The sequence below is a fragment of the Coenobita brevimanus genome, chromosome 79 (genome assembly GCF_032717465.1).
Source record: "Coenobita brevimanus isolate Jiangsu-jjx chromosome 79, ASM3271746v2, whole genome shotgun sequence".
NCBI classification, from domain to species: Eukaryota; Metazoa; Arthropoda; class Malacostraca; order Decapoda; family Coenobitidae; genus Coenobita; species Coenobita brevimanus.
In genome coordinates, this window is record NC_137032.1 from 7,619,808 (window position 1) to 7,637,809 (window position 18,002).

At 40.1% G+C, this 18,002-nt stretch overlaps 1 protein-coding gene across 1 annotated transcript in view; it reads right to left on the reverse strand.

Moving 5' to 3' along the window:
* Positions 1-18,002, reverse strand: part of LOC145408996 (putative neural-cadherin 2) — a 364,003-nt gene that overhangs the window by 182,283 nt on the left and 163,718 nt on the right. Inside the window, exon 10 of the mRNA XM_080279567.1 lies at positions 17,482-17,658. Coding sequence (XP_080135693.1) covers positions 17,482-17,658 — 177 coding nt within the window. The remainder of the gene's footprint in view (positions 1-17,481; positions 17,659-18,002) is intronic.

Below are 18,002 nucleotides of genomic sequence, written 5' to 3' on the forward strand. Positions count from 1 at the left end.
ACACTTAATCATCTCTTTATATATTGTGTCAACACCTGCTGTCTTGAAAGTCTTTGCCCTTTTCACAGCGTTCTTCACTTTTGCAAGTTTCAAAGTTTATAGGCACTACATTCATTGCAAGTGCATCACTAAAACCAATTACAGTATCTTTACTGCATAACTGCTGTCCCGGTGGCATTGAAATGGAGGGGCCTGGTGGGGGCACGTGCCTCTCCATTCAATGCCTGTGCCCCCCAGGTGCACCTCCAGCAGAAAATTTTAGGCAAAATGGTTTCATACATGAATAAGTTTTGATGGTGGATAAAATTATAAATAACATATGGCAAAGCTGCGGCAACACTGTGACTGACAAAATATACACTCAGTCGGCATATCATTATCATAGGCACTGAACTGATACTGAACAGTTCCGTGTTAAATTCAATATTATTTCAATTTATATATTCTACAACAGTGGCAGCTAGTTCTTAATTACCGTATATTTTTATTATGTCGGTTAGATTTTGTTTATCACCTTGTGATTACTGACAAATATATCGTTAGGTGGATTCTTTTCTCTAAGGTCTGGAATGTTTAAGATGCGATATGTTATTATATAATTTAGGAAGTTCACGAAAGTTAATGCCAAAAATGTGTTCTGTGTTTCTCAGTTTAATCTCCTTTTAAACTGTATGCATTTCACTGTGTTATCTAATTAATGTGTTGATGTGTTTATTAGTTAAATTGTTTAGTTATGTGGTGTCGAATGTTCTAGCGTTATCATGAATATCTGAGACTCCAGAATATTATAATGTCACAGTTGTATAAATCAAATAGGGCGAGAGTTAGAGGGCCAATTGACAGTTGACAGTGGACGTTTGGCAAGTGGCTACATAGTGAGCGAGTACCAGAGCAGTTACGGTGTCAGTATAGGCGGCGGTGAAGAGTGAAATTGTGAATAGTGTATCCGGCTGGGGGCTCACAATAATATTTTCAGTGTTTATGACCTGTGAAAGATATTTCTAGCTAATCTGCAGGGAAGTATTGAGTATTCTGAATGGGAAACGATCAGCAGATGAACTGAGCTATCTGCATCAAGTGCCAAAAGACAAAGCCAGTGGAAACTACTTTTCCCCAGAGAGACATATCCTGTGTGTAGTGATATATGCATACCTTTTAATAGGGTTGTCCCTGTTGAAAGCAGAGAAATTTTCCAGAGAACGTTTGGTGCTGGTTCAAAGCGGTATAATAGCCCAGGAATTTACTCTAATTTTGTGGTCAACAGTCTTTATTATTAATAAATTAAATGTTATTATGTTTACCTTCTTATGGACCATTTTAATGTAAGTACGTGTATAAATACCTATAAAAATATGAATAGTCCATGTATGTGACTGCATATGCTTAGTATGATGGCGTGGAAAACGAAAGAAGGCCTTATGTTTCTTATCGTTGTTAAAATGAATATCTGTGTCTCTACTGTAGTTTTATTTTGAAACTAAGATTAACTTAAGTCAGACATGCTTTGTAAATTTCATGAAGTAATGGATTGTATTTAACTGTGGACTGAAGAGGTGAAACAGGCTGTGGCACAAAAGAAGAAAGCATACAATGAATGGATGAGAAATAGGGGCGTGGAAGAAGTTGAGAGGCAGAAGAGAGAGTTATATGTGGAAAGGAAGAGAGAGGTGAAAAGATTAGTAAGAGAGAGTAAGAAGAGAGTGGATCAGGAATTTGGAAGGAATTTGAGTGTAAAGTGGAGGGACTGTAAGAAAATGTTCTGGAGAGAAGTGAAAAGAGTAAGACAGGGTGGAAGTGAAGTTAGCAGGGGAGTGAAAGATAAACATGGTAGATTACTAGTGGAGAAGGGAGAAAAAGTGAGCAGATGGAGAGAACACTTTAAGGAATTGTTGAACGTAGAGGATGGAAGTAATGCGAGTATAAGTGGCTGGGGAATGGCTGGGAGAAGGAGGGAGGTGAGAAGACAGGTAGAAATCAGTAGGATAGAGGTTGTGGAAGCAATGAAGAAAGTTAAATCGGGGAAAGCCCCAGGAATTGATGGAGTGTGTGGTGAGATGCTGAAGCATGGGGGAGAGATAGTAGTAGAATGGATGTGGAAGATGTGCAGATTGGCCTGGGAGGAAGGTAGAGTCCCGGAGGATTGGAAGTCAGGTATAATTATTCCCTTGTACAAAGGAAAAGGGGAAAAAGAAGTGTGTGGTAATCATAGGGGCATTTGTCTTCTTAGTATAATAGGAAAAGTGTATGGTAGGATACTTATAGACAGAGTTAGAGAAAGAACAGAGAAATTAGTTGGAGAAGAACAGGGAGGCTTTAGGAAGGGAAGAGGTTGTGTAGATCAGATATTCATTCTTAGATCTTTAGTGGAAAAGTTTCTAGAGAAGGGAAAGAAGTTGTATGCGGCTTTCATGGATTTGGAGAAAGCATATGACAGGGTGGATAGACAAGGATTGTGGAAAGTGTTAAGAATATATGGAGTAGATGGGAAGTTGTTGAATGCTGTGAAGAGTATGTATGATGGTGCTAAGGCTGCAGTGCGTGTGGATGGTGAACTAAGTGAATTTTTCTCTTTGAAAGTTGGTTTGAAACAGGGATGTGTCATGTCTCCATGGTTGTTCAATCTGTACATGGATGGGGTAATAAAAGAGGTACAAGGTAGGGTAGTGGATGTTGGAGTGGCCCTGGTGAGAGAGGATAGTGTTTGGAAACTCCCTGTACTGTTGTTTGCAGATGATACTGTGTTGTTGAGTGAAGATGAAGGGGAGCTGCAAGGCTTGGTGGATGAGTTTGAGAGAGTGTGTAAGAAACGGAACCTAAAGGTGAATGTAGGGAAGAGTAAAGTGATGGTCTTTGAGAGAGGTGAAGTCAGTGAATGTATAGCGAGGTTGGATGGTGAGGAATTGGAAAATGTGAGTACGTTTAAGTATTTGGGTAGTGTGATGAGTAAGGATGGAGGTTTGGAGGGTGAAGTGCTTGAAAGGGTACAGCAGGGAAGAAAGGTTGCTGGTTCCTTGAAAGCAGTGATAAGAAACAGGGAAGTGAGCATGGAAGTAAAAAAGTTACTACATGACAGTATTGTGATACCAACTCTAACGTACGGAAGTGAAGCTTGGACGTTGTTGGAAGGACACAAGTCAAGAGTGAGAGCAGTGGAAATGAGTTATTTAAGAGGAGCTTGTGGAGTCACGTGGAGAGACAGGCTGACGAATGAGGATATAAAGGAGCGTTGTGGTGTTGATGTGGATGTGATAGGAAGCGTTGTGAGGAACACACTGAGGTGGTTTGGCCATGTGGAGAGGATGGAGGGTGAAAGACTGACGAAGAGAGTGTATGTGAGTGAGGTGGAGGGTGGAAGAGGGAGGGGGAGACCGAGGATGAGATGGAGGGATGGGGTGGAGAGGTATATGAGAGAGGGGGGTGTGAGTTGGGAGCAGGGTAGTGAAATGGCGGGGGACAGGGCGACTTGGAGGCGATTTGTTTGTGGCCACCCCAAACGGGATTGAGGCGTCTGGCAATAGATAGATAGATAGATCTCTGTATCCAATGAAGGAGATATGCCATGTTCAGTGAGTCCCGTTTCAAGCAAAACAGCTGATGGAAGTACGCCGTAGATAAACGGCACCAGGACGCTTGGATAAACCCATGGAATCCAACCAATACAGCAAGCCTGTCATTATCTGTCATTCCGACTTATCTAGCTAAGTATCCTTTAAGATTTGGCCAAATCAAGGGGAAACGGCTTGGGTATAAAAAGACAATACTAGGTGAGTAAAGGTGTTAGTTATACCCCACTCATTCTAAGAGATTCCTGTTACTTAATTTTAATGTTTGATTTTTGATAGAGGAATACCCTCAGAACAGAATTTCTGACAAAGCCTGTTTCCTGCTGATATTAGTTCCACGCATCCCTCTGATGAGAAGGAAAATGTGTGGCTTGGTGACCGCGGTGCATCAGAGTCTGAGGGAGATGATAACACAGTTGATGGAGATAGTGTTGCAGCAACATGTGAAACACCAGCAGATCAAAAGCAACATGTAAGTTAATTCATAAGCCTCTCGGCCCCTCTGACACCAGTACTGGACGACTGATGATCCCAAACAACCAAAACTGTCAACATTTCCCAACACACACTGTGGCAAAAAGAGACGAGCTTTCTCAGCCAGATGGTATGAGTATTCAGTTAGTCAGAATGCAACTTTGTGCTTCAGTTGTTGGTTGTTCCCAGTTCCTGACCGAACCATGTCAGAAAACACCGTCACAGTGTCAGGTTATTGACAGCGAAAAAGTAAATAGAGAAACACTCTGGATTTGCAGAGAATGAAAGAAGTGTTTATCATAAGCCCATATTTTGTGCATGGAATGGGTCTCAGTCCCAGCTTGAATCAGAAATAAGCATCAGTACTGCAGTAGCTTAGGCTCTTGAAAAACATAGAAAGCAGAGATTATGTGAAACAAGTCGGAAAAGAACTATGTCTAGCAGCAAGGCAGAAACTTGCACAGAGTGTTCACAGAGTGGACAGTGGAAGCAGCAAGAGGCAATTTCTTGAAATAATAGAGATAGTGAATATTACAGTATTGTAAAACAGAGGCTGAAAGGAATACAAAGCGTAAAGCATACAAGCCTACAGATCCAGAATAAAATTCATGAGATTCTTGCTTGTACAAAAACAGATGGAATATGAAATGAAACTCATTTCAGCACTGAACACTCAGTCATGCTGGATGAAAGCAGAGCCATCAGTGGGAAAGAATACACACCACAAAGTCAGGAGACAGGACGTGTGTGCTGGGCATTCCCCAGGTCCTGTTCTCCCCACTTACTCTTTTTAATCAGCCCATACACCACTGACCGGGCTAATGTATGGCCCGGCCTGCACAATATGTGCAGGGAATCTTTCAAAAAAAAAAAAAAATGGGAAAGAATAATTGTCATGTACTGTAAGGAATCTTTACCAAAATGATACTCCTGAAGAACTCTTGGGTTGTGCTCAGTTATTTCAACTGAATGCCAAGGATTTGAAGGGGAGAATCATTCAGATACTTAAATCTTGCAACATATATACAAAGAATTGCATGTATTTATGCATATATACATATCAAAAATGTACTAAAAAGTAAGCATGCACCAAGTCGGCTTGTGAAGGCTGATTACACTTGATTCACAGACTACACACATATCCAAAGCCACTCCAACACAACAACACTTACAAGCACTTCTCACCCTACAATACAATCTCTACCGGACAGCCTAAGCCACATGGTAAAGATACATTGGCTGTATCGTCCCCACTTCGGTCGGGATAGGCGGGTCCTGCAGTGGACACTCAAGCGGCGGATGAGATGATATATATATATATATATATATATATATATATATATATATATATATATATATATATATATATATATATTTCCAGGGATGTATGGACTCGTGGAAAAAACACTGGGACCACTGTATACATCCCCAAGGGAAGGCGACAGTGAGAACTAGGAGGTAATGTAACTTCGTACAATATTCAAATTAGTTGATCTTTTGGGTAGCACGTCGTGCATATATATATATATATATATATATATATATATATATATATATATATATATATTCCTCTTTCCTCACATCCCTCCTCCTCCCAGCCATTCCCCAGCCACTTATACTCGCATTACTTTCATTCGCCACTTATACTCGCATTACTTTCATTCGCCACTTATACTCGCATTACTTTCATTCTCTGTGTTCAACAATTCCTTAAAGTGTTCTCTGCATCTGCTCACTTTTTCTCCCTTCTCCACTAGTAATCTACCATTATTATCTTTCACTCCCCTGCTAACTTCACTGCCACCCTGTCTTACTCTCTTTACCTCCTACCAGAACATTTTCATACCCTCCCTCCACTTCACACTCACATTCCTTCCAAAATCCTCATCCACTCTCTAACTACTCTCTCTTATTAATCTCTCTTCCTCTCCATATTTAACTCTCTTCTGTCTCAACTTCCTCTACACCCCTGTTTCTCGTCCACTCACAACATGCTTTCTTCTTTTGTGCCACAGCCCGCCTCACCATTTCATTCTCCCATGCTATTCCTTGCACCCCCTTTCATCTTCTCTTCACCCCTCACACCACCTCACATGCTGCACAGATTTCTTCTGTGAATATCTTGCACACACATTCCACTTCCCCCATCTGCCTCAAATCATATTTACCCAGTCGCTCCTCCACTTCTCTCTTTTATTCTGCCTTTTATCCATCCTCTTTTAACCTTTCCACCCTCCTTGTAAAAACTACTAATTCCCTCTGTCCTTCCCTTCTATTCCTCCACTTCATTTTAACCTTGATTTTCACCACCAACAAGTGGTGGTCAGAAAGTCCGCTCCCCCAACCTCTATGTGCTCTTGCATCCGTTACACATCTTCCCATTCTGTCATCAATACACATAATCAATCATTGTCTTCTCACCCACTCCCGCGCATATACCCCATCCATACTTCCATTCTCATACACTCTCACCTCCCCATTTAGTTTCAGTTAATATAGGGAAAAATTACATTAATACTTGCGTATTGAAAAACGGGAATAACCTACCAGGAATAGTAATTGGTGTAAAAACTATTGATTGGTTTAAAATTCGTTTCGACAAACATTTTGAGACTACAGGCTATAAATAACTGAGTTTTTTTTTTTTTTTTTTTCAGTCTGAAGTGTATGATGAATGTGAGATGTCGGCTTAATAATGAGAACACTCGGCAATGGCGTGCTCTCTTTTATAGATGTGCAGAATAAGTATTACATATTGCATAATCGTCCCTCCTCTGATTCTCCTATAAAATCTCCATGCATGTTTTTTGTAACAAATATTTTTTTTTCTATCACTTTCTTGCTGGATTAACCGATGTTGTGGTAATTGGAAGAAAACCCCCGTCTATTCTATCCTTTTCTCCTACACCTTGAATAAATCTTTATAATAGAAACATTTTTTCCAACAGATATCCTCGCCATGGACCAACAAGCCTCCTTTTATGTGTTCTTCCTATGTACTCCTATTGCTCAAGTAAGGCATGCGGACTCTCCCAAAACGCTGTGACTGTGGCACTTCGGAAATGCTGATTGGGAGGCATTCAGGCAGTTCGTCTTTGATATTCCCTAGAATGATTCATACTTCCATGCCTGAGAGCCATCCGGTTGTGCCTCGCACATTGCAAAGGTCATTATCTTTGGCAAGGGAACATGCATTCCTTTCTCTTATCCTGTGGTTTAATCACGTTTGTTACAACAAAGTCCGGACCTACACACGGTACTGGCGCCAACAAACTCCAGTCTCATACCATTTATGTTGCTTCCTGGATTCGTCCTGAGTTTGTTCTTGGCTGTGCTAAGAATAGTTTCATTCATATTAAATGCCTTGAACTCTCTGGCTCAAATTCTTCCTTCGCATTTTGCCACCTTGCCAAAAAATCATTTCTAACAAATTTACTTCACCCTCTTCAGTGGCGTCCTTCCCACTTTCCTTACAGACTCCTGATGATACCGCGTTCGGGACTTTGGAGAAAACTTTATCATTGCCGTTGACATATCAAAGGCTTTCGATAGAGTCTGGCAAAAATCTTTAATTTCCAATCGGCCCTTCTTCAGTTTCTGTCCTTTTATCTGTATCTTCGTCTCTAGTTTCATTTCTGTTTATTCCATAGTTGCTGTTGTAGACAGCCACTTATCTTCTAGAACTGTCAATAATAATGTTCCTCAGGGTTTTGTCGTTTCACCAACTCTTCTATTCATTCAAACTGTACATTTAACCCTCTGCTCATATGTTGATGGCCACACCCTTGATCTTTCAATTCGGTTTTCGCAGCGTCCATAACAGGTTACTTCAACAAACAGGAGTTGAGGCTATTGCACATCTTCTTTCTGACTAGGCTCATATCCCTAATTTGGGTAAAATTAATCTTGTTGTTAATGCATCAAAAACTCAGCTTTTACGTCTTTTGACCTTCCACAATCCTCAAGGGTATCCGTTAGTATGGGGTTCGTACTGTAGAATTCATATTATTTCTCTCTTAAAACCTACTTCCAAGATATTAGTTGTGCTAAGCTGACTCCATGCCTTGTTCTCCCCCGCACAGCTACTGATTTTATACATAGGTTTTATTCGCCCATGCGTCGAGGACAACTCTCCATTTTTTTTAGGGGGGGCTCCCGATACTCAGCTCTTCTTAACAGTGTGGAGTCAAAGGCTTTTTGCCCTATTAACTCTCCTCCTCTTAATGGATCCCTCCAACTTGTGTCACACTGTTGCATCATTATCTCACCTCAGTCACTACTTGAATGACGACTGTTTTTCTGAACTATCTGCTTCCATCTCTCCTCCATTATAGCTGTCTCAGAGCACCCATCTCGCTGCAAGTTTACACCCCTTTGCTGTCCATCTCTAATGCAAAAGTTACACGGTGCCCCCAGTACTTCATTTACGCAACAGGTCACCTCTGGAACTGTCTTCCTTTGTATTTCCTTCTGCCTATAACCTCCAGTCTTTTGAAAGTGTTCGGCCATTTCGAAGTGAAAGAATCTTGAATATAGCTCTCTTTGATTTTTTTTTTGTGGAAGGAACAATCCTATGCTGTTCTACAGTAACTTTTAGTTTCTTCCTCGGATTATATATATATATATATATATATATATATATATATATATATATATATATATATATATATATATATATATATAAGGAGCCTCTGTGGTACAGTGGTAAAGTGTGCATTTTCGTACACTGGAGAGCGAGGGTTCGCGCACCCGCCAGGGTAAAAAACTTTGGGAGCGTTCTCCTGGCCACGTACTGCTTGGCGGACATCAGGGGTGCTGTGGTTGAACCAGTGTCGCATACTATAAAGTATGCTTGCACCCAGTCGGCTTGCGCGGGCCAATTACACTTGGTTCACAGACTACACACACATCCAAAGCCACTCCAACACTACAATTACACTTAGAAGCACTTCACACCCTACATACTCGTACAGTCTCTACCAGACAGCCTAAGCCACTTGGTAGAGGTACATTGGCTGTATCGTCCTGACTTCGGTTGGCATAGGCCGGTCCTGCAGTGGATACTCAAACGGATGATGATGATGATATATATATATATATATATATATATATATATATATATATATATATATATATAATATATATATATATATATATATATATATATATATATATATATATATATATATATATATATATATATATATATATATATATATATATATATATATATATATATATATATATATACTGCATTGGCGGGCACAAGGGGTGCTGTGGTTGAACCAGTGTCGCATACTACAAAGTATGCTTGCACCCAGTCGGCTTGGGCGGGCCGATTACACTTGGTTCACAGACTACACACACATCCAAAGCCACTCCAACACTACAGTTACACTTACAAGCACTTCTCACCCTACATACAATCTCTACCAGACAGCCTAAGCCACTTGGTAGAGATACATTGGCTGTATCGGCCCCACCAGGGTTGCAATTCGTACGATAATTATCGTACATGTACGATTAAACTGTCTGTGGTACGATGTACGATACCATTTGTTATTATCGTACGTTCCGTACGATAATTCTGTGTTTTGATGGCATAGGAGTTTTAATTAAAAAAAAAAATAAAATAAAAAGCCTTTTCATCAAAAGTAAATCTTTTCCATAGATAGTATCTTTTCTGTAAAATAAGAAATAGTAATTTTCATTTAGTGCACGCAGGGTAACTATGTCTATGAGATAGCTAGGCTTGTTGTACTTGTACTGTACGAAATGTACAGGCACATTTCGAGTCACATTGACGGTTGACCTTTACTTCAGTTTTTCCGTGCAGTGTCAAAGAGAGACTTATTTAATGTCAATAAAAATATTCCCGGTAAAGTATCGGGTAATTAACTGTTTGTACAAAATGCATTTCAGGAGGCATTTATTTTGATACAGAGAAAGGAATAGTTAAAGAATTTTTGTGATGGTATACAGTATAAAAGAAATATTTATTTTGATACCAAGAAAGAATTACCTAAAAGTATCTTGTGTAATATGTGGTTTGTAAATAGTGTAGAGGAATTGTTTGTTTTATTTAAATTTTGATGAACTTTTTCAACTTTTCTAAACTGAATATTGTTGTATAAACCTCCCTTAAATGATACCTGCTGTATACAGTATTAACATTAGCCATTACATATATCGGAACTTTTATGAATTTCCTTTTTTTTTTTTTTTTTTTATTACATGAGACTACTGTTGTTTATATAAATTTCAAACACCAATGAAGACATGTTGTGTTGGTAAGAATTCCATCACTTATTTTATCATCATATTACTGTAGAGCGTACTGTGGTAGTAGCAGTACAAATATACGATAATTATCACAAGCATCTGATATATTTGTACAATAATTTGGGTGGAAAAACGATAATTTTGAAACATCAGTACGTAACTCAATCTAAAAAATCTGGCAACCCTGGTCCCCACTTCGAACAGGCCGGTCCTGCATTGGACACTCAAACGCCTCTTTATATATATATATATATATATATATATATATATATATATATATATATATATATACTGTACTGTACTGTATATACTGTACAGAAAGAGAGACATTTCTCTAGGTCTTGTTTCTTTTACATGGATAGCGAAAAAGAGCCTTTTTAATATGCCTGGCTGACAATCACTTTCAAAATGGATTCCCGTAATTCTGATGGACTAACAAGAGAAACGTTTCTCAGGCGTGGGAAGTTACCGGTACTCCCATTTAGTGATTCTGCTAATACTACAGGTGGCTGAGTTTGCACGAGTTGCCAAACACTACCAGTCATGATTGTCGCATGGCTGCAACAGTCACTGGGAATACTAAATAGATTCAGGGGTAATGTATGCATAGTTGCCAACGTAGTACTTTTTGCGCTAGATCTAGCTTTTCTTTTTTTGTGTGTGTGTGTGTGTCCTGTCTAGCGTCAAAATTAATGGATTTAGCGCGTTAGTGCTTTTTTTGGAGCGCTCTTTACATATAGCGCTAATTTGGTGCTTTTTTTTTTTTAGTGGAAGAGGATTTTCTGCAACCATGTAGGGGTACTGTATATGTCATGTGACAACAAGTTTAAGTGATTATAAAAATGTAGGAGACAAAAGCAGAATTTCCATCTGTATGATTCCTAATCAGACAGGTCCAGCACGGGTTCGTTAATGTGTGAACTTTCCTGAGTTCCCTCTTCCATAACTTCCCAGTTCACTGTCAGTTTTGGTTGGGTACTTTGAAGGTGTCCATCCGTAAGACAGCCTGGGTTCTTCCGAACACTGTGGCCATTTCTCATCGTATTCAGTAACAGTGAGTAGGCCAACCATTATGAAATACACACACCATTTAGAACAGTGACTTAAAGACCCTATATATATATATATATATATATATATATATATATATATATATATATATATATATATATATATATATATATATATATATATATATATAATGAGTTCTACTCTGGGCAAAGGCTTCAGGGCCTATCTCAAGGCCCAGTAGTCCTACACACCACCACATGTCACCACTACGGCGCTAACACCCATCCTCCAAACTGAATACACACTAGGGCTAGTTCATACAGGACTGGTGTACTGGTATTAGTGGTGGTATTTTTACATGTCCGCGGGACATCTGGTAGATCAGTAAAGTCTGCTTTTATGACATTCAAATTCTTAAACTGTTCCCTGCCCCAGCCGTGATTCGATCCTGGGTCCATTAGGAGTGCAGGCCGCATCTCTACAGATTCAGCCACTGCCTCCCCCAATATGGTAAATGACAAAAATAGAGGGTGATAATACTAAATGTATGTGCTAGTACTGCCACTGTTCACTGGCTGTCAAAGTAAGTGACATTCAGAAACACAGGAACACCTCCAACGACAAGAAAGCTGAAGAGCCATTCAGTGCTGAACGCCAAGCAACACCAGTTTGAAACAAATTAAAAACTATGTGACGATGCGAGAGAACTACGGGAAGTTTGTCTTTGTTTATTGGAGAATACTGTCCACGCGTGCAGCGTACCATCTAAGCGCTCTTTGTAAAGCACGCTTTGCAGTCGGAAAAGAATGCAAAGGTCTTAAATTGAGATCAGAGTGTATCCCAGATGTGTATAATGTCCTTGTCCCCCACTTCAGGGATGACAAGTGACACAGGAAACAAGAAATTCAGCCTATTGATTGACGAAAGTGACGACATTTCGGTAACCAAACTGCTGGGTATAGTTATCAGGAATTATTCTGAAAAGAAAGATTGTTGTTACATTCATGGACCTTGTTGAACTACTTGAGTGTAATGCCAAAGGGATATCTGAGACCCCGAGAAAAAATGTTTGGAAAATTAGGGGCTTCAGTTGCAAAGACTTATTGCAAGTGGAACTAATAATGTTTCTGTGATGACGGGAGTGAACAACTGAGTGTATGCACGGTTTAAAAAAAAAAGTTCCTCACCTAGCACTAGGCCTAATCAGATGTGTGTGCGATTGCTTGCAATTAGCTGAATCTCATGCTGTAGCAAAGTGTCTTCCAAGAAACCTATGATTGGTTTTCTCAGCTGTTCGTCAAACGAGGCACAAGAGATCTATTCTTTGATAAGTGAAGGCCTTGCTCCTTTGAAATTAGTACAACCAAGCCAGACTAGATAGATGTCAACTGAGTCTGCTGTCGTGAGGTTGCCGCAGTGGTATGAACTGGATATTCATATTGAAACTGCACGTAGTGATTAACGTTGTTATTCTGCACAGCTGGTATACGAAATGTTCTATGACGAGAAAAACTACGTGTTTCTAGTGTTTCTTAAACTTATCTTAGAAGTATAGTTTGTAAAAAAAATGCGAAGCTGAAGAACCCAACCAGTTAGTTTTGACGGTTCTAACATTGCTCCATTCCAGTGCTGATGTGGAAGGGGTGTTTAGTCACATGAACATCGTCAAGACGAGGCTACGAAACACATTAAGTATTGCATGTTTAATGCATTACTTGCAATCGAGTGGTTGACGGTCGATTATTTTTAAGTAAACAGTTTATTTGGGTGATATATGTACTGAATTATCATATGATATAGTTACTTTGACAAATCAAAGTAAAAATTTTAAGAAATAAGCCCTCAAAGTTGCACAAAAAGAGGCTGATGACAGTGCTAGCCTCGAGTGGCCATGACGTCATAAACCCACCAAGCCCAGAAACAAAAGATTGTGATCTCCAGCTAAGTTGTGTGATTGTGGTTCCGCTGATTAGCCAAGCTTTGCTTCAACTTGGCCAAGTCAGCAAATAACCACCATTGGTGCTTTGTTCCACTGTGCAAGAACACAAGTTGAATCACACCACTAAAGAGATTCATCTCTGTTCTAAGAGACATGAAAACCAGAAAGCTATGATCGCGAGCAGCAAGTCGGGAGTACCCCATCACAAAGGGCAACTCCTACTGTTGTGAAGCGGTGCAAGGAAACACCAAATTGGCGGCCATTTACCAAATTGGCACTTTTAACCCGACAACTACTGCACTAGGTTTTCTGGTCTACCCACCCCCACCCCGCACACAAAAAAATGTGAAAAAAATTTTTGAAAAATAATTTTTGCATATATGAAAAAAAAAAAAAAAAAAAAAAGAGTTCTTGGAAAAGTATAGGAAAAACATATGAGTTCGTTGTTTACCTTAGGTCAGCCGTGATGAAGTAATGAAGTTGTGCATCTGACCTCTCTGCTTCATACTAATAATAGGATGCTGAGGATACCTGGGTGGTGGTGGGACGCGCGACTGGTGATGGAAATAGCTCAGTTGAGATGCCTAACTGCTTTAGAAATGCGCCCATTAAAAAATAAACTTGCTCATATGATGTATGTGGCAGCTACAGCAATGGGGTTGAGTGGAAAATATAATTTTTATAATCATATAGGTTCATGCACACTGAAATCCGGTCAAAAATTTTTGCCTAATATGGCTATTCATAAAGAATAAGGTTTCAGAGCTAAAATGTGCTGAAGTTGGCAGATATTTACCTTTCAGATCGTCAACACGTATTGACAAACTTTCATTTTGTAAAAATATTGAGTTAAAGCACAAATACATGTTTATGCATTGTAAATCAATATTTACACAAAAATCTGACAGGGCGAGTTGTCAAGCTAGAGGTGAAACGCTTCTGCTAACTTTAGCAAGTTTTTGTCCTGAATTATGAATATTTATTAATAGTCAAATTAAACACAAACTTTTGACCGGATTTTTATAATAGCCTAACATATAAAGCTTAACCTAACTTAAGTCACCTGCCAAGCAAAACTAACTCTGACTTTGGCTTAAACCATTGGTAGGGATCGTTTTCGTTTTCGTTTTTGAAGGCTCCAACATGCTTGCATGTGTCGGTCTTTGTCATCTAATCGCGACTCTCCATGCTGCTCTATCTCTGGCAGCTTCCCTATTTACTCCCTTAACCCTGAGGTTACACTCAATGACCTTGTCCCAGGTCTTTATCAGTTTGCCTTTCACTACCCTTCCCCCAACATTAACACTTCTCACTTTCTGTGCTCAGTTATCATCCCCCATCCTCTCCACATGCCCAGACCATCACAATCTATCTCTCCTCATCACAACATCAATACACCCCAGTCCCATCCTACCTCTCAACTCTTCCACAGTAAACTTAGCCCCCTCAGGCCTTGCATTCAAGGACGCACTGCACATCCACCTACTCATTGACCCTGCGAATATCCTCTTCCTTTACTGCCCAGGTCTCACTACCATACAGCATTACGCTCCTAACACATGCCGCATACAAAGATCCCATAGCACTGAGGGAGACCCCCCTCAATGTCAGATCACACTGGCTGTTACTAAAACGATGTTCTAACATCACCAGGACATACGACCAAGAAATCAGATAACCAGATACTCCACGGAGGTCTAGCTGTCCACAGTCAGGCCTATCTAGAAGAAAAAAACACTCAATTATTTCGGTCACTGTGACATCTTCCCTATGAATTACTGCCCAATTTCAGGAAGCCCCTGGAGTCAGGACTTTATCAAATCTAATCTTTGTGCTACTGAGCTGTCCTACATGTACCTAGTTGTTGCAAGGTTCGCCGTTACTACCACTCTCTCTCTCTGGAACCAACAAAACTCTTCATTAAAGCTCAAACATAGCATACTTCATCTTTAAGAGAGCGAACACAGTAAGTCGTACATACCTAGCATGAAAATAACAGCTGAATATCACAGGAATTTAACCTGTACTGAAGTATGATTCCCAGACATTGTTGTGGGTGGCGGTCAGCTGTATCCGTGGTATGGTTTGTGATGTCAGAGCAAGGGTAAATGTTTCGCGAGAGGTACGATAATTTCCAACTTTAATTATTTTTTTTAATTATTTAATCAAAGAGCAAAAATAATAACATTCTGATGACTACGAGTGACCATTTTATTACTTTATGTAACTTCTACACAACCGTCAACCAGTCCATTAGGTACGGACTAAAATGGAATGGGAGTTGTTGCCTTGAATAAAAACTGCCCAAGGAAGTGTTGCGAAACATAGAATCATTAAAGGCTTGCCAGTCATCCTCACAACTCGGAAGGTCTATGGAAGAACCAAAGCCTGAGAGGACACAAGCTGAAGGTACATACGTCGAGGAAGAGATCGATGACTGGGAATTAGCTGATGTAGAATAATGGTGAGTACTGCCTGTAGGTTTCAAGTATCGTATTTTGTATATTTGAGAAAACTTTTTAGCTCTTTTCATTAGCTCTTTCTGAAAAAGCATTTTTTTTCTTTTTTAGCGCTTTTTGGGAGTAAATAAAGCACCTTCAGAAATTTCAAGTTGTCAACTATGGGTGTATGGAAACTCAGTCCCGGATGACCGTTGCCAAGGTGCCAGGTCAATGGTGCCACTAGACTACGAGTCTAGTAGCATGCACTCTACCTCGCACAAGGATTGTGCAAAAATCGATTCAGTAATCGTAACTAATAGGATCAGCATAATGTATTTTCAGCTCTGAAGGAGATATATTAATGGTATGTTTTACAATAGGTCTATTCACTATATTTACTGAAGATATATATTTCATTAAGCTGATGAGAACTAGTATATACAAGCCGGTACGCAACAGTTCCCATCTCTAAGCAGACCAAGCCTTCTGCGACCGGAAGGAAGTTTCGGTATGAAGTCACTTCTGTATGGCGGTACTGAAGGACAACATCCCACCCAAGAATCATGGCCCTGGCTTAATAATCTCCTGAGCCTTAGAACTTCACGTGAACAAGGTTGTAATTATAGCGCTTTTCATATTATCTGAACTTGATGTCCTTTGACCCCTGACCTGGCATATATAGGTCATGCATGTACGAAGCACGCTTGTAGTACTAATTAAAGACTATAATAAGCATACAAAATTTCATTCGATTCCATTGGCCCATTATGGAGCTAGGGAACTTGAAATTCGCGGAATGGCCCACCAGAGGCATAACTAGGCAGCACTGCCAGTGACTGGAAGGGAGTTTTGACACTAAATACCATTTCCGCATGAAAGTACTCCTCTGCAACATTCCTCCCATGAATCATGGCCCTGGCTTAATCTTCAGAGCCTTAGCATTTCACGCGAGCATAGTCGTGGAATTAGCTGTTTTCACCATTTTCACATTTGATGGCCTTTGACTCCTGACCTGGCCAATGTAGCACACAGGTGTACAGTAGAAAGGTGTAGTACTAGTCAAAGTCTATAAGCATGCAAACTTTCATTCAATTCCATCAAGCCACTGGGGAACTATGGGGTCAGTTTTGAAAACAGGTACTGGTTTCTAGGGATGCTGAGGCCAATCTTTGCAGGGTTGCAACTCGAAAACTAGAAAGGAGAGAGGAAAAATGAATGACACACTTCCAACTGGGAATCACCTCAAGATTACGCCTAAAGAAAATAAAGCTTTCTACGCCCATTAGTAGTGCTTCTCCAGCTCAAAACGTGAAAAGTACCTGCATAAGTCTACAGAACTGTACACTGACTATGAAGAAAACGTAACTGGGCAACTTCTGTGCAATCATGATAAAAGAAAAAAATAGAGGTAATAGTACAATGATTTTGGATCAAACACAAATATGAACTTGGCCGAGAATACCGCGAGACTTCTTAAGGGAGGTGCCGTTGAGAACGATATGGTCTGTATTACTAGACTTGGGATCACAAAGGGGAAGGCAAACCACTAATCTTGGTAGTTAATTTCAGTGGGGACTTGTTTACTAGACCTCAATAATTGCATTCTACATTGAAGCATGAAGTAAAAACGCCAGGTACGATGTATCTTCGTCACGTACGTCAGAAATATGTAACGAAATTGGGGCATGCCTACCGTTTTTGCTTCTAAAGCATTATTAAAACAGCCGATGTCTCCTGGCCAGTAACAGAACTGATATTCCCCCATAATCACCATGTCTGGGTCTATGGCTGGGAGGGCAGCGAGGAGGGTGCCAGGTCGGGCGTCCTCTCTGAGCGTGATGTGGGCGTGCTGACGGGAGAACACTGGAGGGTTGTCGTTCAGATCCCGCACCCTCACACTCACCCACGCCGCGTCCACGTGGCTGCCCTCACTCCATCCATCCTCACCCTGAATGTGTGGGAAGGGGTGTTAGTACAGCTCTAAGATTCACATAAGAGCTTATGATACCCACCCTCACCCTGGACGTGTGGCAAGATATATTAGTCCAGTATAACCATTCAATTCATACACTTTAGAGTCTTAAGATTCATAAACTTTTTGTTCTTTACTCTCATCTCAATCACCCTCACTCTCTAATTTTGGCAAGAGATACTAACATAGCCCTGAGATTCCCATAGGAACTTATGGCATTTTTTTTAAATTCTGTATTCTCACTTTACCGTCAATGACCTGTCGATGTGGCCAGAGGTACTAATACAGCTCTGATATTAGCAGAATGACATGGGACACAT